The sequence below is a fragment of the Chenopodium quinoa genome, unplaced genomic scaffold, assembly GCF_001683475.1.
Source record: "Chenopodium quinoa cultivar QQ74 unplaced genomic scaffold, ASM168347v1, whole genome shotgun sequence".
NCBI classification, from domain to species: Eukaryota; Viridiplantae; Streptophyta; class Magnoliopsida; order Caryophyllales; family Amaranthaceae; genus Chenopodium; species Chenopodium quinoa.
The window spans coordinates 328,461-349,273 of record NW_018744939.1 but is presented as its reverse complement, the minus strand read 5'-3'; the positions used below and the strand labels follow the sequence as shown (position 1 = coordinate 349,273).

The 20,813-nt window shown below is 33.6% G+C and overlaps 2 protein-coding genes across 6 annotated transcripts; one reads left to right on the top strand and one right to left on the bottom strand.

The window, feature by feature from the left end:
* Positions 1–431: 431 nt before the first annotated feature.
* On the top strand, positions 432–7,690 carry LOC110706214. Of its 5 annotated transcripts, XM_021884109.1 has the most exons (11): positions 1,306–1,646; positions 2,430–2,490; positions 4,858–5,051; positions 5,143–5,448; positions 5,516–5,570; positions 5,675–6,157; positions 6,290–6,505; positions 6,595–6,687; positions 6,770–6,859; positions 6,956–7,323; positions 7,452–7,690. In XM_021884109.1, the coding sequence occupies exons 3-10, from the start codon at positions 4,969–4,971 to the stop codon at positions 7,310–7,312; spliced, it is 1,683 nt and encodes a 560-aa protein (XP_021739801.1). In that variant the 5' UTR covers positions 1,306–1,646; positions 2,430–2,490; positions 4,858–4,968; the 3' UTR covers positions 7,313–7,323; positions 7,452–7,690. The 5 variants fall into 5 exon arrangements, with proteins under 5 accessions (XP_021739799.1, XP_021739801.1, XP_021739800.1 ...); XM_021884108.1 differs by having other exon boundaries at positions 2,430–5,051; XM_021884110.1 differs by having other exon boundaries at positions 1,307–1,646; positions 2,430–5,051; positions 6,776–6,859.
* A 9,272-nt stretch (positions 7,691–16,962) lies between these two features.
* LOC110706213 lies at positions 16,963–19,004 on the bottom strand. Its single transcript, XM_021884106.1, has 5 exons — positions 18,432–19,004; positions 18,199–18,321; positions 17,802–18,038; positions 17,538–17,702; positions 16,963–17,416 (listed from the first exon to the last, which is right to left on the bottom strand). The coding sequence occupies exons 1-5, from the start codon at positions 18,558–18,560 to the stop codon at positions 17,111–17,113; spliced, it is 960 nt and encodes a 319-aa protein (XP_021739798.1). The 5' UTR covers positions 18,561–19,004; the 3' UTR covers positions 16,963–17,110.
* Positions 19,005–20,813: the final 1,809 nt, after the last annotated feature.

Genomic DNA, 20,813 nt, shown 5'->3' with positions numbered 1-20,813 from the left:
TTGTTGTCTGATTGGTTAAGCTTACCTACAAAACCAATCAAGCATTATGGTTTTATGTAGGAACAGGTCTCCTAGACTACCTGTTCCTATATAACACTTCTTATTAGACTAATCTTTTGTTGTCTAAGTGCTTGATTAGAGTTTCTCAAGCACTATGTATTTAGAATATAAGAGGAACTTAGCTTCATGTTCCTGTTATTGTAATCGGTAATTTCCTACTTATGATGCCAAACTAATGTGATATATTATTATGGCTTACTATTTGATTTCCTTTTTTTTTTTACTTTCAGCTGCTTAGTATGCATCAATCAAATTACTTCTTTTTACATAAACTTGCATATATATTTTAAGATCAACAAATCCCTGCATACCCATTCCATTTTTACGTTAAATCATATATGTAAACTCATCGAATATTACCTTATATAAAGCATAACTATAGAAAAACATAATTTAATGCATAAAAAACCACATCAAACAAAAATTATATAATCAAGTTCAATTCTTCTTCATTATATATAAAGCATAAGCTTATTTTGTACTAATTACAATCTACTACCCTCCACTGCTAATTACATTTGTTAAAGTAGTGCCATCAACTAACTAATTACCAAGATCTAGCTTAGTAACCCAAAAAACACACCAACAACCCTTAGAAAACCAGACATAGCCTAGCGCACAAAAAAAACCCTTACAAACCCTTTGTTCATCCTACCACTTACATCTTAGCCCAAAAAAAACCCTCAAGAACAGACAAAATGCAATTAGTCGGAAATTTTCATACGGAACATGGATGAATCTTCACTTGTTTCTCGATTTCCTTCTTGTTGGTTCCAAAAATCAGAATCCGGACCAGAATCATCATCATCATTATAGCTATAGCTTTTTGATTCGGATGATTCATCAGAATTGACAACAACTTCTTTCTCACTCTCACTTTCTGAATCAGATTTCACATTGCTTTGTGGATTCTCATCAGTTTTGTCGTCTTCCTCGGTCTCTTCATCTTCATCAGTCTCTTTCCTTCCCATCCTCTTCTGCACCAACTCCTTCCTTAGGATCACTACAACAAAAGCACTCTTGTGCCACGGAATTAGCCACGGGAAATCAAATATTTGTGGCACAAGTATTTTTTGTAGCCATGAGAATATTAGTGGCAAACTTTACAATACAATTTTATAAAGTTTTAGCCACAGTCAATTTATCCCGTGGCTACATTTTAGCTAAACAAGCCCACCAAAAATGTAGCGGGAATTTTTCCTCCTATAAGCAAGTCATAATTTTAGAGGAAAATTTTCAATGTTGATAAAACGCATCACTTAACAGCTCATTGTTGATAAAGTGATGTTTTTTAAGGACATATATTCTCTCACATATAAAACCTAACTTTCTTATTATATTTTTTAGGATACTCATACTCTAGAAATTTCCCACTCTTCCTCACTTACCGCCATGGATTTAACTCCAATTTCCTCCTAGGTTGTAAAATCCTCTCCCTTTTCTTGAATTAAGAAACAAAATTTACAAAATTAATGGTTCATTACTTCAATTTTGGGAAATTCTTTAAAAATTGATGCTTTGGGTTAATTTGGTACGCTGACCACTGGGACACGCCGGCTCAGAAATTCATTTCTTCCTTTCTTTTGGTGAGTTGTTCATCTTCCTCCTAACTTTAGTTTCTATGTCAAAAAAACCTTACTTTTGAATTTCTGGGTATTTCATTTTAGATTGAATTGGGAACATGGTTAATCATTAATATTGTTTAGTTTGATGGGGTTTGTTTGATATGGGGTCTTTAAAATTAAGAAAATTTCATGGATTATTATACAAGGGGTTTATCTCAAATCCCATTGTTAGTTAGGGGATATTGTTAATATTTTATTCACCGATCTACATTTTTAGAGGATATATTATACTAGTTTTTTTTTTTAAAAATAGTTTTTTTAAAAGATGCTCTATTAAATCTAATTCTAATAAATTGCAACATGCAGTACATAATCAGTAAATGCTCTTTATTTTGGTTTTGTTTATTATAAAATTTGCTTCATTGTAATTGGAATTGTTATAAAATACAAAGATATAGCAATTACAAAGAAACTAAGTTCAAGTTAGAAATGAAGTGTTGTTTGTTAAGATGGTGGTAATGTAAGAATTTACTTGATCCTCATGTTCTGACATAGAGTTTTCTTTGTATGTTTATAGATTGCCTAACTTTAGTAAGTTGTGAATGATTTACTTTATGCACATTATTTTTTATAGTGGGTTACGGTGGATTAGTTTAGTTACATGTCTAAGATAATATAATATCTAATTCTTATTTTGGCTACATATATAATTTATTTTTTTAATCACTAAAGATGCAAAGTTTTGGCTACATATAGTTTATGAGATGATTGCTTTTTTAACTAATTCTATCTGTTTTGTTGTAGTTTATCTTTGTGTCATTCCAACCAAATTTATAATATCTACTTTGCGGTGCATTTGGATAAGGTATAGTCAACCTTTCATATCTTTGTATTATATAAGATGTCTATGGATCACCATCTTTTAGAATTAATTTTGATTATGTTTGACATATTATAACATGTTTTTCCTTTTAATTGATCATTAACCATTGTTATATATTAGGAATTTGATTGATCATTTGCCACACTACATGTTAAAAATGTTATAATGTTAATGATGTGGCCTACGTGATTAACATGGCCTATTGTTCTATATTGTTTTCAATTATCTTTCCTATTAAATTTGTAATGAAATTTATTTATTTATTTATTTTCAAGATGGATTGTTCTGAAATTGTGAAGAAAAGGTTGGAGTGGATGTTGTTACCTGACACACTTAGTCCTTTATATAGAATGGGAATAGAAGAGTTTCTTGATTTTGCCTTTTGTGATTTTGACGATGAGGATGAATTGTCTTGCCCTTGTAAAAAATGTCATTTTTCTGAATACAAGAACAAAGACGAAATGAGAGCTGATTTGTTGGGCTATGGAATGGTAAAATAATATGTACGTTGGATATATCATGGGGAGTATACTCCAGTACCAAAAAAGGCTAAAAATGATAGTACATAGCATTTTAATGGTGACATGTTCCAGATGATTCATGATGCATTAGGACATCCTGATGATAATCCCTTTGATAAAGATGATATGAGTGATGACATCAACATATCTAGTAATAGTCACAAAGAGCCTAAGAAGCCTAGTCTGACACATGAACAATTTGAAAAATTAATAAAAGATGCTGAACAACAGTTGTATCCTGGATGCAATGGTTTCTCAAAGTTGTCATTTGTGGTTAATTTGTTTCAAATCAAATGTGTTAATGGTCTCTCTAATAAGGCTTTCACTAATATACTGCAATTAGTAAAAAAGGCTTTGCCTGAAGGTAACAATTTGCCAACAACATACCATGATTCAAAGAAAATTATTCAAGATTTGGGCCTTAGTTATGAAAAAATTGATGCTTGTGAGAATGATTGCATGTTATATTGGAAGGAGAATGAGAGTCTTGAGACTTGTAAAGTATGTGGTTTGTCTAGGTGGAAAGTAATAAAAAATGTCACCAAAAATCATAAAAAAATTCCTCGCAAGGTACTACGTTACTTTCCACTTAAGCCTAGGCTTCAAAGATTATTCATGTCTTCTGATAATGCAACTGATTTGAGGTGGCATTCTGAGGGTAGAGTAAAAGATGAAATTTTGCGACATCCTGCAGATTCAGAAGCTTGGAAGACCCTTAATAAAATTGATCCTACTTTCAACTCTGACCCACGTGACATTAGGTTGGGTTTAGCATCTGATGGCTTTAACCCTTTTGGCCAACAAAGAAGTGACTATATTACATGGCCTGTTGTGTTATCTGTTTATAACTTTCCTCCATGGATGTTTACTAAACAACCTTATCTGATGCTATCTTTGTTAATTCCTGGGCCAAAAGCTCCTGGGAATAATATTGATGTGTATCTTCGCCCCTTAATTGATGAGTTGAAAGATTTATGGGAATGTGGGATTGAAACTTATGATGCATCTAAAAAAGAATATTTTGTTATGCGTTCTGCTCTTTTATGGACTATAAATGATTTTCCAGCGTATGCGAATTTGTCTGGTTGGTCTACTAAAGGTTATATGGCTTGTCCTACTTGTGGTAAGGGTACTTCTTCCTTTAGATTGCCTAATTGTAGGAAAATATGCTACATGGATTATCGATGTTTTTTGCCTCTTAATCATAAATGGAGGGATAGCAAGACATTTGATGGAAAAGTAGAGAGACGACCAGCTCCTAAGCCTCTGCCCGGAGATGAGATGTTAGCCCAAATGAGTGGACTTGAAGATTTAAAATTTGGCAAAGATGTAAAACATCCAAAGAGAGCTGATAATTGGAGAAAGATTAGTATTTTCTTTGAACTCCCATATTGGAGTCGACTTTTATTGCGTCATAATCTCGATGTAATGCACATTGAAAAAAATGTTTTTGATAACATTCTTGGCACATTATTAGACATTCGAGGCAAGAGTAAAGACCACATCAAGGCTAGACATGATTTAAAAGAACTCCGAATAAGAAAAAAGTTGCATCCAAAGTTGATTAATGGGAAATGGCATATACCCCCTGCTATGTACACATTATCTCCTGGTGAAAAAGATAAAGTGTGTAAATTTTTGGAGGAAGTTAAAGTTCCAGATGGTTATTCCTCAATTTTTTCCAAATGTATTAAGAAGCGTAAGGTGTCTGGTCTTAAGACTCATGATTGTCATGTTCTTCTACAACAATTATTGCCACTTGCCATTAGAGGGATATCTTGCCAGCAAGTGTATGATTTAGTAGTTGAACTTGGTATTTTTTTTCAAGGAGTTGTGTTCGAAATCACTTAGCGTAGAGGATCTTGATCGTCTGGAGAATCACATAATTGTGACTTTGTGCAAATTGGAAAAGGTTTTTCTTCCATCATTCTTTGATGCTATGGTTCACTTGTGTGTACATATTGTTGGTGAAGCAAAAATTGGAGGGCCTGTTCAGAGTAGATGGATGTATCCTATTGAAAGGTATGAAACATTTCTTTTGTTTTGATTTTGATAATTAGCACATTTTATGACTTTGCCTCACTTTATTTTATATGCATATAATTTTATGCAGATTTCTAGGGAAGTTGAAAGATTATGTTCGTAATAAAGCTCGGCCAGAGGGTAGTATTGCAGAAGGATATATTCTCGAAGAATGTTTATTTTTTTGCTCAAAGTATTTGCATAATGTTGAGACTAAATCTAATCAACAAGAACGAAATTCTGATAGTGTTAGTGATGATTATGAGGGTCTTTCAATATTTGCACCGTCTGGCGTTCCACTTGGAAAAGAAAATTCAAAGTGTCTTACACAAGAAGAGTGGGAAAAGGCTCGAGATTATGTTTTGAAAAATTGTGATGAGGTCCAACCTTTCCTAAGGTAATATTTTTTTTTCTCTTACGTTTTAATGCAATAGCTAACGACAAAAATCATACATTTTATGTAGAGAATATGAACAAGGGCAGAATGAGAACGAGTTTTCAGAATGGTTTCGTGAGCGTGTATGTTTTTTTATTCAACGTCTATTCCTTTTATATTATATATTCAATAGATTATTTATGAATTTTTCATTGTAAGATTTTTTTTGTTGATATCCTATTTATAGGTGAACAGTTTGCCGGACAAACATACTCAGGTGCTAAAAGACTTGCGATCATTATCTTTTGGTCCTTTGATGGGTGTGGAGCGTTACAATGGATATCTCGCTAATGGTTTTCGATTTCATATAAAGGCACTTGAAGAAAGGCGGACAAATCAAAATAGTGGAATATTAGTCGAAGGAGCTTCGGATGCAAGAAATTTAGACTATTATGGTGTTTTAACTGAAATCATTTCTTTGCAATATTTGGATGGTAAACGGGTGGTCTTATTTAATTCTCACTGGTGGGATGTTAGTAATTTTGGAAAAGGAATTAAAGTTGATAAGCATAACATTGTGAGTGTAAATACAAAGAGAAAATTGCAAACTCATGAGCCCTTTGTTCTTGCATGTCAAGCGCAACAAGTATTTTATGTTCGAGATGGTTTTGATCCAAATTGGCTTGTTGCTATTAGAACACAAGCGCGACATAGCTATGATGTTGTGCTGGTATAAATTATATTGATTTTGCATGGAATGTTGTGCTGGTATAAATTATTTTCAACCTTATTATTTAAAGGTATATATGTATGTATATATTAAAGATGATTCTAACTCATTTTTTCATCACCTAATACCTAGGAGAAGTTCACAATGGATCAACCAGAAATGCGCAAAGAGTTCATTCTCAGGCATATGAATGCACTATATCGTGACTACAGAAGGAAGTTAAAAGCTATATACTACGACGATCCTAAATTGATTAACCAAGTACAGAGGGAAAAAAATAAGCCAAAAAATGTTGCAAGAAGAGATTGGTTATACTTGTGTAAACTTTGGCACTCACCAGATTTCAAGGTAACTCGTTAGTGTCATTAATATACATTTCAGTTCTAATCTTGTATTATTATATGACAATTAAATACAAAGTACATTTCTTGTTATAGAAGCTAAGTCAAAGGAATAGAAAGAATAGATCTAGATTGAAGATTCCTCACTACTCAGGAACAAAAAGCTTTGCTCGAATTGCTGATGAATTAGTACGTATTATACAACTACATGTTTGATTTTTGTCTGATCATACTTTAGAAGTTACAAAATAACAAATTATCTTTATTGCGGAGAAAGAAACTTAATCGAGAACCTACTCGCGCTGAAATTTTGAGTAAACCTGTTGATCCTGTGAAGTTTGCTGAAAACCAGGAGATTGTGGTATGGGTTATAAATTGTGAACTCTTATCTTTTAAAATGGATTTTATGATAATGTTAATGATTTTTTAATCCACTTGATTGTCCACTTAAATGCAGTCAAAGTTGAAAAACTCCATACAAGAGAGAGAAGATGGTCATAATAATATGTCTGATGAACAAATTTTTAAGGAAATACTTGGTGAAGAAAAACATGGATATCTGCGTGCTTATGGAAGAAATAAAAGCATTACAGATCATTTTAAAGAGAAACCAAGTCGTATCAATCTTGCTAATCAGGTTATAAAAATTGAGAAAAAAGCTGACGAAAGAGTTGAAGAAGTTAAAAAGGCCATGGAAGAAAAAATAGAGGAAAAATTAGCTGAACGTGATCAAATGTGGGAGGAAAGGTTCAAGAAGTTGTGTGAGAAGCTTGGAGCACCATCAACAAACCATGATATCATTAAGACAACTTAATTTGATCACTAGTAAGTTTTTTTACCAATGCTTAATTACATATCTTTTACTTTTAAGGTTTATATGGAACACCAATAATTGAAGTATTTTACATTTTTAACCCCTTTTTTCTTTTTCTTTTTTTTTTTTATTTTTGTAGGGATGACTATGTCAAGAACTTAGGAACTTACTGCTTCACCAGATTAGATGATGTAGGGGATATAAAAGGCCGTTGAATTAACAATATTTTTTGAGACATTATTGACAAATGATATCTTTTGTAAAGCATGACTTTATAAACTAGTGATGGTATGATGTAATTTTTTGGGATTTTAATTATTTGGTATCAATATTTACAAGTATAAGTTAATGTTATTTTTATATGTTAAATTTTATATCTTATAAATATAATATAATATAATATAATATAAGTATTATATCTCTACCACAAATCTCATACAAAATGTGTCTGTTAAACTAGTTGGACATTACAGATTTTTTTGGCTACTAATTTCCATGGCTAAGGTTGTGTCAAGGTATTTTATTTAGCCACAAGACGTGTTATGGCTATGTAAATGGTTTGAGGTATGAAATGTTGTGGCAATGTCACTTGATAGACATAAATATACCTGTAGCTAATAATGTAGTCTTTTATTATTTATTTTTTTGTTGGCCATAGGATTGCTTATGGCTAATGTAATATATTAGCCATCATTTACTTGTGCTCAGTAGGCTATTAGCCACAAGATAACTCGTGGCTAATTGTTACTTTAGCCACAGGAGAACTCATGGCTAAGTAGTAAATTGGCGATGGGAAAAAGCATGGCAGTAGTTCATGGATATGCCATGGGAGTTAATATACCCCTGGCTAGAGCCTCAGGGTTTTGTGCCACAGCAGACCACGACCAAAATACCCGTGGCTAATTACTTGTGCCATGGGAAATTTGAAGGCTAGCCACGAGTATACCCATGGCACAAGAAGGTAAATGTTGTAGTGGATTAATTTCAGCATCAACATTATCTGATTCAATCACGATAACAGGCCATTTTCCACAGTCATTCCTTACTACTTCCCGTTTCCTTTTTTTGCTTGATTCACCTTTTTCTTTTTTGCTTTCAACCTTTGAAAGCCCTTGTTGCAGAATTTCCAAATGCATCTTCATCTTCATCTCCATTTCCAAAGAGTACAAACGAAAACTTGCAACGTTTTCTTCTCTTGACTTCGCTTCATTAGGTCTTTGAATTGGTGGCGAAAATACTCTGCCAAAGGTGGCAGTGCTATCGGTGCTTGCCATTGTTATGGCTTGGAAATTAAAAGTCAAGCAAAGAACAAGATAAACTTTTAAGACACAACAAAAAAGGAAAAAAAAAAAGAGATTTCAACTGAAAATGAAAGATAGAAAGGCAGCAGACTATACTTTATACACCACGCAATAGAAGTACACACATTGACCAATCAAAAGCAAGTGAAGCAATCATGACTAAAATCTTGAAAGACGGAAAACTTAATGACATCCTATATTCTAGCACTGTACATGTACATTAAAAAATGCAAAAACAGAAAGTCCCTTTTCATAGATTTCCTTTTTTGCTTAATATCTATACACACGTGTGTTAGTCGTTTTTCTATTTTTAGAAAGCGATTTTCTACACATTATCTTAAGCAATAATAAGATTCGAGTATTTACAAATTTTACGACCTCCCATTACATACCTATCTAAATCTAAACTTAGTCTAAACACAAAAACAATAATATAATAACACCCTTTACATGCAATAGCTAAATTAAATTAGTATAGCCCGTATAATAAATAACAACATTAATCACACTCATTCCGTGTTTATTGGGCTATCGCGCGCGTGGTGCGCGATGGCTCAACTAGTAATATAAATGAGATTTGATCGGAGGGGTCGTGGTAAACTATTCAACTCTTTAGACTTTGAACAACTTAGTAGCATGGCATCAGTACCCGATGACATTTGAAACTTTTAAGTTTTCGCCTTTTCGGGGTTGAATTTACACTTGTGTGTGAATAATAATGCACTACTTCAAATTAGACCATAAGTCCATTATTAACCCATCCACCCTGATAATTAAGAATACAATTGATAAATTAGAGAGAATTAGAAATTAATTGGAATAGAATTGCTTTCCTTCTCATTGATTATAATTGGGAATATATATAGTTACAAAGTCCTACTCTTCGTATCAAAAGATATCATAGGATCTTAGGAAATTAACTAAAATATTAGAGATAAATATATGGAAATATTCTATCAAATCTTCCTAATATACGATAATATCTCAATAATCTCAATACCCCCCTCAAGTTGGAGCATGGGGATAAAAAAATGCCTAACTTGGAAAGAAGATAATCAAATTGTGTTTTCCCAAGAGCCTTTGTAAAAATATCAGCAAGTTGTGAAGATGTCGAAACATGAGATGTAGATAACCATCCCTCAGTAATAGCATCACGAACAAAGTGACAATCGATCTCAATGTGCTTTGTCCGTTCATAAAAAACCGGATTCTTTGCGATGTGCAAAGCTGCTTCATTATCACAAAACAACTTAATTGCCTTTGGATGTTGTACTCCAAGACTTAACAACAAGCCCTTCACCCATTTTAGCTCTTTAGAACACGAAGTCATAGACCATACTCGGCCTCCAAAAAGAACAGAAAGAAACAGTTGGTGGCTTCTTAGTTTTCCATGAAATAGGAGATTTCCAAGGAAAACTAGCCAAACAGATAAAGAACGTCGAGTTAGAGGACAAGCAGCCCAATCTGAATCACACCAACCCTGCAGATTTAAGTCACAATCAGAGCTCAATAAAATACCTTGTCCGGGAGTCCCTTTCAAGTATCGAGCCACCCATAATGCGGCATCCCAGTGTTCACACCGTGGTTGCTGCATAAACTGAGATAGAATATGAACCAAATATGCCAAATCAGGGCGCGTGACAGTAAGATAAATCACACGACCTACAAGTCGTCTATAAGACTCCGGATTAGTGAGCAATGCGCCTGTGGCTAAACCCAATTGGGGAAATTTAATTGCAGATTTGAAGGCTTCTCCGGTGGTGTTTGATCATCACCGACCATGGCTTAACAAAAATTAAAACAAAAAAAAAAAAAAATTAACCTGCTCTTGATATCATGATAAATTAGAGATAATTAGAAATTAATTGGAATAGAATTGCTTGCCTTCTCATTGATTATAATTGGGAATATATATAGTTACAAAGTCCTAGTCCTCGTATCAAAAGATATCGTAGGATTTTAGGAAATTAACTAAAATATAGGAGATAAATATATGGAAATATTCTATCAAATCTTCCTAATATACGATAATATCTCAATAACAATTGATTTGATGGTTTTGAAGGAATTTGGCTAAGATGCCATAACTTTCCTTCACAATGTGAGGTATTGTTGATGGAGTAGCTAGCTCTGAAAGGTTTATTAGTACCCTTGAATTAAGCGAATAAATTTGATTTTTCAATTGATTGCATTTTGATAAAGGTGTTGCTCCTTTGTGCTCATTTTATTCTTACAATAGTTTCAAATTTAGCTAAACTTTTACTTGCAAGGATTTTTTCCCCAGCTCATAGTTTATCCTTCTCCTTAATTCTTCCTTTCTAATTCATGTTACATTCATTGATTCACAATTTCACATATGACTCATTTTACACCTCGTCTTGTGGAACATTCACTACAAGAAAAATCTCTTTTCGTAGCGATTATTTCGTAGCGATTGTACATTCGCTACAATATGCAAGTATGTTTGTGAAATAATTAAAGATGTTGTATCATTTTTACAATCGCCATGGTTTTCCCATATAAAATCGATATAGAAAACATAATAATACATATTCACACTATTTTTACACATTTATATAATTTTGAGAAATCGTATCATTTACAATCGCCATTAAATCCTAAAAATCGATACGAAAAGCCTTTTCAACACTAGATATATAAATATTGTTAGAAAAAGAATACATAAAATATATCATAGCTTATTGGTGAAACATTTAATATAAAAGTTTGAGGTTGCATGTTCGAATCTTGTAAAGATCATACGCAACCACTACTAAAGGCTAAGGCAACTGGGGATATTGTATTGAATGACCATTCGTTGGGAAAGCTTTTTGTTGCAATTACAATCGATACTAAAGGTTAAAATAATCGCTACGAAAAGGTTATTTTCTTGTAGTGATTGTTATTTGAGGTTTGAATTGTTTAGCTAATCATTTGAATACTTGTTATAGGCATGACTCATCTATCAGAGACTTTTTAACTTAGAGGCCATACCTAATAAACCACTGGTATATGCACACTTTCCCCGTGGCTCTGTTCCATTTATAGTTGTCTTACAACATGCAAGGAATGTTTTGGTCATATACCCAAGACTTTGACCTCAATGATCACGAATGCATATGAATAAACATTATTGTGTGGGGTTTTGTTGGATTTATTTTGATACATCATATTAGATATTAAAAACAATCATTTATCAAAGTTTTTAAATGCTACATATATATGAATGCATGAAGATGTGCAATGAGATCGTGACAAAGCCAACATGAAGATTAAACTGGGAATCGGGATGGAGGGAGAATTTTTAAGATACCTATGCTGTCGCTACTTTTGGAGTTCAAAAACTATATTTTTATAATGTAAATAATCACTTGCTAGAAGCAAATTTGATCAAATTTATTGTACTTCAATCTAATTATGGGTGCAGTGAGGCTGATTCATCCAACATCTATGTGGTCTACTGGTCTGATAACAATGAATGCATCTTGGGTAGCTTTACGCCATCATTATCTTGTACATCCCTTCTAAGGGGGTGTTTGGTATGAAAATTCGTAACATAGGAAACGTAAACAAATAAGTGTTTCCGTTTCTATTAGTTTGGTATGAGCTATAAGTAACAAATACCGTTTCGAAAGGGTAATAAAATCCCCCAAATTGTTACCCTTATCCAACTAGTGGAAACAAAGTGTGTTTTCCTCCTCAATCATATACGCAACCACTACTAAAGGCTAAGGCAACGGGGGATATTGTATTGAATGACCATTCGTTGGGAAAGCTTTTTGTTGCAATTACAATCGATACTAAAGGTTAAAATAATCGCTTCGAAAAGGTTATTTTCTTGTAGTGATTGTTATTTGAGGTTTGAATTGTTTAGCTAATCATTTGAATACTTGTTATAGGCGGGACTCATATATCAGAGACTTTTTAACTTAGAGGCCATACCTGATAAACCACTGGTATATGCATACTTTCCCCGTGGCTCTGTTCCATTTATAGTTGTCTTACAACATGCAAGGAAGGTTTTGGTCATATACCCAAGACTTTGACCTCAATGATCACGAATGCATATGAATAAACATTATTGTGTGGGGTTTTGTTGGATTTATTTTGATACATCATATTAGATATTAAAAACAATCATTTATCAAAGTTTTTAAATGCTACATATATATGAATGCATGAAGATGTGCAATGAGATCGTGACAAAGCCAACATGAAGATTAAACTGGGAATCGGGATGGAGGGAGAATTTTTAAGATACCTATGCTGTCGCTACTTTTGGAGTTCAAAAACTATATTTTTATAATGTAAATAATCACTTGCTAGAAGCAAATTTGATCAAATTTATTGTACTTCAATCTAATTATGGGTGCAGTGAGGCTGATTCATCCAACATCTATGTGGTCTACTGGTCTGATAACAATGAATGCATCTTGGGTAGCTTTACGCCATCATTATCTTGTACATCCCTTCTAAGGGGGTGTTTGGTATGAAAATTCGTAACATAGGAAACGTAAACAAATAAGTGTTTCCGTTTCTATTAGTTTGGTATGAGCTATAAGTAACAAATACCGTTTCGAAAGGGTAATAAAATCCCCCAAATTGTTACCCTTATCCAACTAGTGGAAACAAAGTGTGTTTCCCTCCTCAATCATAAATTCCTCAATTTGTTTCCATTTTATAAAGATACCAAACATATATAAAAAGTAACGTGTATCATTACCCTTTCCCTTACTTATATAAATCATTTCCATTTCATTTACGGAATTTATACCAAACGCCCCCTAACGCTTTGTTTGGATAGCAAAGAAGGAAGGAAAAGAAGGGGAGGTAAAATGGAGTAAGGGAAGGGAAAAGAAAGGGAGGGGGAGGTGAGCTCCATTTTCCCTCCAAATCTCTCCAATTTTGAAGAGATTATGGTTATTATAGAGAAAGGGAAAATGGATCCCTCCCTCTGCTTCCCCTTCCTTCCCCAATCTTTTACCCAAACAAGAGATTTTGTCCCCCTCCATTTCTCTTCTCTTCTATTCCTTTCATTTCTTCCTATCCAAATAAAGTGTAAGTGTAGTTTAGCTTACCTGAAATATTTTGGCTTCTGCAGGGCAAGTATTATGTTTGGAACCTTTGTCGTGAGTTGTGAAAATAGCATTAGATGGTTTCCTTTTGCATGATATCATATTTTTGTTTCTAATGAAATTGTTAATTTATCTCCTTTTTCTGTTCCGCGCTTCATAATAATTTATCATATTTAGCTGTCAAGATCAATCAAGTCCTACATTGTCCTTTTGCTTTTAAATGATGCTTTAACTTTTTGAATGGTGTTTTCTTTAACATAATGCTGGCAGCCTGAAAACTTTCAACCAACATCAGCACCAAAATCTCTCCCTGAAGTGCACACAATTACCGCTGAAGGCACTCATCCTTCTAACACCTCACGTATTGTTAAGATTGAAAGCTCGTACTGCCATTATTAGAAGATCTCCGCGGATCCAGAGCACATGTGGTAACCTAGCAATAGAACCTACTATTGAAGAGATAATCATCAGTGAAAGTCCGAACAATGATAAGCCAATGCTACATGAAGACAACAAATTCACCGAGGAAGCATCTGATGTAATTATCACAACTTTTTCTCGATCCATTGCTTATTGGTTTTGTTCTTATTGATTGAAGCTATTTTCAATCCTTGATATGAAACTAGAAGGTCTTCAAAGAAGGATGATGCTGATGCCGAAGATGTTAAGTAAAAAGCCATGTACATATCCTCCCAAAAAAAGGTACATACAAGCATGTAGTTGGACATAGAATGCCCTACCTATCTCTTGAGTCTTGACTGAATATATCCTTTCCATACTGCATTAAATTCTCAGATTGAGGCTCTAATGGAGGAAAATAAGAAGTTGAGTAATGCCTTGGAGCTTGCCAATGGAAAGATCCATCTGGTATGTGCTAATTTTTGCCTTAATTTTGTTCAATAGTCTTTTCAATTGTAGTCAGTATAATCTGTTATTAATTATATGAAATGTATGATAATGCTCTTGCTTTGTTAGTAAAAGCTAGATTTTACATACTGAAGTTTACTTGTTCAGTGCTTTATATGGTAACATTACAGGCTGACATTCTATGCTGACTTTGACAATACCTTTACGTCCCAATGCTTCTTACAAGGATCAGATTTACTTAGCCGAAGAACCTGTTTAAGTTACAATATACAGTTGCTATAAATAAGAATGTCCATATGATCCTTGTGTTCTCAAGTCATAACATTTTACGCACAAAAGCATTACCTTATATGGGGTTTCTTAATTGGAAATCAGATTGACAATTTTGAAGTTTTTGATTTTCGAAAGGGGCACAAGCTTTAATGCTATAAATTGAATATAGAGTAATTTAATAGGACTTTGAAAAATTGAAGTTTGAACCTTGTTCATAGTGGTTTGATCTAGTTTATTACATTGTTTGCTTCAGCTCGTGTCTCGTTGATTATTAATGTATATATTCTAATCAAAATTTGCAACTGCAGCATGAGAAGCAAAACAATGTGTATTCAGAAGTTATGGCAATGTGTAGTCAACGAGAATCTTGCTGCTCCTACTTGAGATTTAAGAGCTCCTACTTGAATCTTTTAGGACATGAGCAAAGCAGTTTATGCAGTTTTGATTGTTGTACTTTGGAATGTTAGAAGAGATATTATTATTTCCAGCAGATTTTTATGTTACTATCATATGTAAGAAGTATTTATGATGTTACACGTTTATTATGCAGGAAAAACGAAATAGTCGTTGCCCTGTGCCACAGTTCCCAAACCTTGGCTTGATCAGTACGTATGAACCCACTGAGCAGCCGGAGAATGGGCTAGAGGTATGTTGGGATGAAGTCGGTTCCAGCACCAATCAGGGTCTGAGTTCTTGTAGCTCAGAAGATCTAGGCCTCAAAGTTGCGTGTCAACTGCTCAGTTTAAAGAACAATTATGATAACTTCACGTATGAGGAGATGGTTGATGCCAGCTACCGTTTCGATAAATTATTGAAAGAAAATACCACATTGCCTGTATTGTTGTTTCTTAACGCGAAAGAGTCGGAGGATAAGAAGCTGACAGTCCTCAGAACTATGATGAAGGAGCCTAACAGAGCTTGCTGAGGATGATGCTGCTGCTGCCGAGAGAGCTTGCTGAGGATGCTGTTGCTGTTGAGGGTGATGCAAATGATGCTGTGGGTGTTTCTGTTGTGCTATGTTTGTGTTGATTATGCGGATATTATTTCATATGAACTTCTTGAATTTTTTTTTTATTATTATTTTTTTTAATTTGATATCATATGTTATGCCTTCTTTAATAGATGTGGATTTTTTTCATCATTATTCTTATTTCGTGCTTTGTATTGAAGACGTTGAATTCTTGATCATGGTATTTTTACTATGCTTGATTTAGGTGTTACTATAAATGTTATGCCAAAATCTATTTTTGAAGCTCTAGATCTTGGACCATAAGAAGAAATTGTCTGTGTACAGTTATTGACCTTAGATCGCGTCCATTTGTATTCTTGTAGTCATGGTCATCTTTTAGTTCACATCATCTATAGACCTTAGTTTGAACCACATACATTGACCCTAGTTGGCATTAACCTTAGTCTACATTGACTTGACCCTTGGACCTTAGAGTTTGACTTAGTCCTCAACACTTGATCTTAGACTTTGACCTTGGACTTAGACCCTAGTTCAAAAGGACATTGATCTAGAATTTTGACTCTAGCACACATGAACTTTGACTTTGACCATATAGGTTTGACCTTTGAGATTTAAGAGCTCCCTGGGTGCTTCTGATGATAATGAAATTTCCGGAGAAAGGACCTGTAAGAAGAAGAACAACGGTATCACTGAAGATATATGAAAGTTGGACTGCAATAACATGTTCTGTTGAACTCATATCCTATGTTACTTTTAATGGTGACACTTGGGTAAATTTTTTTTGTGTAGCTCTACTAATTACCCGGCAATTCCTTGGCCATGTTTGGTAATTGGCTTTTTAATGGCTTTTTGGTTAGCTTTTGGCTTTTAACTTTTTAGGTGGTCAAACAACCAAAAAATGTGTTTGGTAATTGGCTTTTTAGTCAGCGAAAAAACTGGCTTTTAAGCCAAAATGAAAAAGCTGATTTGAGTAGCTTTTTTGTTGGCTTTTGGCTTGTTGGCCTGCAAATTATCTAATAAACAGCCAACAACTAACAATTAATTTACCAAACACTTTTATAAACAACCAACGGCCAATTTCAAAAGCCATTATAAACAGCCAAACATTCCAGCTAGTCAAACACTTTTATAAACAACCAACCGCCAACAGTCAAATGCAGCTCATATTATTAACAAAGGCGGATTAATTTCTATTTTTGATCCTTTGTATAGAAAGTACAAGAACTCCAAGTACATGGCATAGTTTTAGAGATATTACAAAGAAAATCAAATGGTGGTACATTTAAGGTTAAGCATCCATGCGACAGTGGAGTTAGTCTGTTAGCGTTACTTGCTCTCCTGCAAAGCTATCATCAAGGCAGGACGGAAACTCAAAAACCTCTGTTGATGTCCTAGGAGTTTGGAGATCTTCGAGATTGTCCTTGTCGTTTGCTGTTGGGGAAGAGAAATCTAAGCTAAGCCCTTGAATCACTTGTTCATATGACGCAGACAAATCTTCAGAGGCAAACTGATGATACTCGACAAGTTGTCGAAGGCACTGATTTTCCCTTGTTAGATTCGCGTTCTCAGTTGCTAGTCTTGATTTTTCAGCAAGTAGTGCCTCTAGTTGAAGCCTCACCTGTTATCACACACACACATAAAGCAGGAATAACACATCAATTTCTGAAAGTTGCACATAACTAAGACTCGGGCAACAATTATATTCGATGAATTTTTTTTAAACCCGAGGAATTCATTACCAAATCATCGTCATCAGGTCTGTCTTCTTTTCCATACCCGTCTCGAAGTCTCTGGTTTTCCTCTTCCAATAGAGCACACCTCTCTTGCATAAAAAACATATCAGATTTCACTGATTTTAGTTCCCTAGCTAGTGAGGATGATTTCGCTGCCATAGCAACTGATAGCTGAAAGAATATCAGACACGTAAATCAGTTTGATAAACTAAAACAACTGGATTTGAAAAACAAAAATGCTAAAAATGAAATATTGTAAAACTCTGTTACATTTTTAACATTCTTAAGGTTCAGTTCTGTTTGGTGCTTCTGTTTCTTTTTGTTATCAGGAGTTGCTTCCTTCTCTCCTTCACCGTTTGAACAATCTTCTGCATCAAGCTTTCTCTTCACTCCCTTTTTCTCTGAAATTTCCTGATTCTTATCTTCTTCTGTTTCAGCTCCGTCGCTGCTACTGCTGCTGTGGATAATCTCTGTTACAGTTGAAGTTTTTTCTAGTTCTCTGGCTCCCTAACAAAAGAAGTAATAATACGAGTTTAGAATAATTCGTACATCAAATCAGAAATAGGTATACTTAAAATTGTCCAATGGTCTGGAATTACTTGTCACGTTGATGGTGTATTTGAACTACGAATTCAATAAATAATTAATTCCGGACTGAATTAATTACCTGAAGAGCTTTCTCAATGTTGCCAGTGAGCTGAGAGAGTGAAGAGGCAATCGAATCGAAACCTCTGATCAATAGCATCGAGTCCGCCTTCGATTTCTTAGCCGAATTTAATTCTCCATCATGCTGTTCCAAAACCCCATAACAAATTAGAAAAAAAATCAGAAGTTCAGGATTTTTTTTTTCCCCAATTTTCTTTTTTAATAAACAACAAAAAAACACATATTATAGATTACCATTAGGGAAATCGAACAGGATCGAACAGATTTGCGATTCTCAAGAAGGGTTTCAACCCTTTCATGTAAAGCACTCCAATAGCGCTTATCTGACGAGGGGCTAATCAAAGGAGATGCAGGAGTAGCCATTGACAAAAGCGATTCCAAAAAACACTAGTTTGAGTCGAGTTTGGGTTTGAGATCTAGAAGAGAGAGGTGGTGTGTAAATTCTTTAGATGAGCAGCAGATTATGATGATGAATTGAGGGTTGTAGAAAGAGAAAATATGAAGGTTGTAACGGCTAGTATTTCTTTGGAGAAATAAAGGGGTAATGTTGGGTTTAGCTTTTTTGGTGTTTAAATAGTTGGCGCTTGTGTTACTAACGTTCGAAGAGTTAGAGACGGTGGATCCATCTGAATTCAACGGCATTGATTAAACTGTGTTCATTGTAGACTTTGTAGTTGAGGTTGTGGGACATGTTACTTTAATGAGCTGTAATTAAAACTTTTAATATGTTATATGGAGTAAATTATAATTGAATGTTTTTCCTTAATATTGTTGGAAAAATTTACAATTCCACAAATACAACTACTTTTTAAAATATTTTTAACTAGTTAATGACTGAGTTATGTTCGAGTGTTTCAATTAACACATGGTTGGATTATTTTAGGAAAAACTAGATGTAAGCCGGTGCGATGCACGGTTTTTAAATATTTCATTTTGTATATTTTTTTGTAATTTCTTAATTTTTTTTGTTTATATTTTCTATTCTATTATTTTAACATTAATTTAAGGTAAAATATTTTTTTAAGTTTTAAATTATTCTTATTCAAATTTTACATATATAGAACTTGAATATATAAATTGAAATAAATAGTATCATCTCATTCATCGGATAGTTAGATAAAATCATTAAATCCAAATATATTTTTTAATTTCTAATTATTTGTTAAAATAATATAAATCCTAATGTAAAAGATAATATAAAAGATAATTTTTGTTTTTTTTCATAATTTAAATATTAAATTACTATTTTTTGTTTTCAATTCTCAAATTTCATTTGTTAAATTTTTCTTAAATGGCAACTGAAAATTAAAATTCTAAATTAATTATAAATCTAATTTTTCATTGGTCGAAATATTACTTTTGCTTATGTGGCGTGCGATGCACGAATTTTTATATACATTCTGTATATAAATATTTTTTGGTGATCTTTTAATTTTTTTTCTTGCATTATAAGTTTTAAAATTTTGTATGAAAGTATCATATCATTAGATATTTACATAAAACCATTAACATCAAATGATAGTTTATATTTTTTAAATATCAAAATATAATTTTTAGTTTTTTAAATAATAAAAATGATAAAATTTAGTGTTCTTAAATAATTAAAATCCTAATAAATTACTATTCGTCGTTTTTACCTACATGGCAAAAATTTAAAATTTCATTCGTCACTTTTGTTTAGGTGGCGAGTGATTTTTTTAGTTCTAAAATAAAATAAAAATATAATTTTTTGATCGAAAATATACCTTTTCTTATGTGGCGCTCCCAATGCTTTCCAAAAATGCCTACTTTATTTATATATATTAGATTGATAAAACTAATCTCAATTTTGAGGCATTCACTTTTAATAATCCCAATTATGAATTATTATTGAATAATCTTAACTTTATGGGGTATTTGTTTTATTGGTCCCAAAACGTAGCACCACTTAATTGGCCCCAAAAAATAAGATTTTTTTTTTTAAAAAAAAAATATGAAAAAGAAAAGCCATCACGCTACCACTCCTCAACCTCGCTCTGGTAGCCCCCTTCCCAACTCCCACACTCCGGTAGCCTCTCTCCCCACGCCCAGTTGAAAACCCCCTCCCCACCCCTTCCATCCATCGAAACAGCCCCTTCCCCTGAATCGCCCCAATTCCTACCACCCACCCACGAAAACTATCACAAAAAATACCTCATCTCTCCCATTCCTTTCACCCCGAAAACCACCTATCTCTTTTCCCTAGCCCCAAACAACATTTATTGGCATTGGGGAAAGGGAAATGGGTGGTTTTTGGGGTGGGGGAAGGGAAGGGAAGGGGATGGGATGGTTTATTAGGAGGGTTTTTGGGGGTAGGGGTGGGAATTGAGGCGATTCAAGGGAAGGGGGGATGTTTCCACTAGTGGAAAAATTGTCATTTGTAACACCCTACTTGTAACGGACATGATAAAATCCGTTACAAAAGAGTAATTGTAATGGGCAAAATTTTTTATTGTTACGGAAAAACTTATTTGTAACAGGCAAAAACATGTCCGTTACGAATAATTAATAATTGTAACGGGCAAATTAATTCCCGTTATGAATAGTTATTAATTGTAACGGACAAACATAAATCCCGTTACAACTAAATAACTCTCT

Bases quoted from the DNA above. Each gene is read 5' to 3' on its own strand.
- LOC110706214 (XM_021884107.1), top strand. From the start codon at position 3,093: ATGTTCCAGATGATTCATGATGCATTAGGACATCCTGATGATAATCCC.
- LOC110706213 (XM_021884106.1), bottom strand. From the start codon at position 18,560: ATGGCTACTCCTGCATCTCCTTTGATTAGCCCCTCGTCAGATAAGCGC. The intron at 18,039-18,198 runs GTAATTAATTCA...TTCTTTTGTTAG, and splicing joins ACATTGAGAAAGCTCTTCAG to GGAGCCAGAGAACTAGAAAA. The intron at 17,703-17,801 runs GTAACAGAGTTT...ATATTCTTTCAG, and splicing joins ACCTTAAGAATGTTAAAAAT to CTATCAGTTGCTATGGCAGC.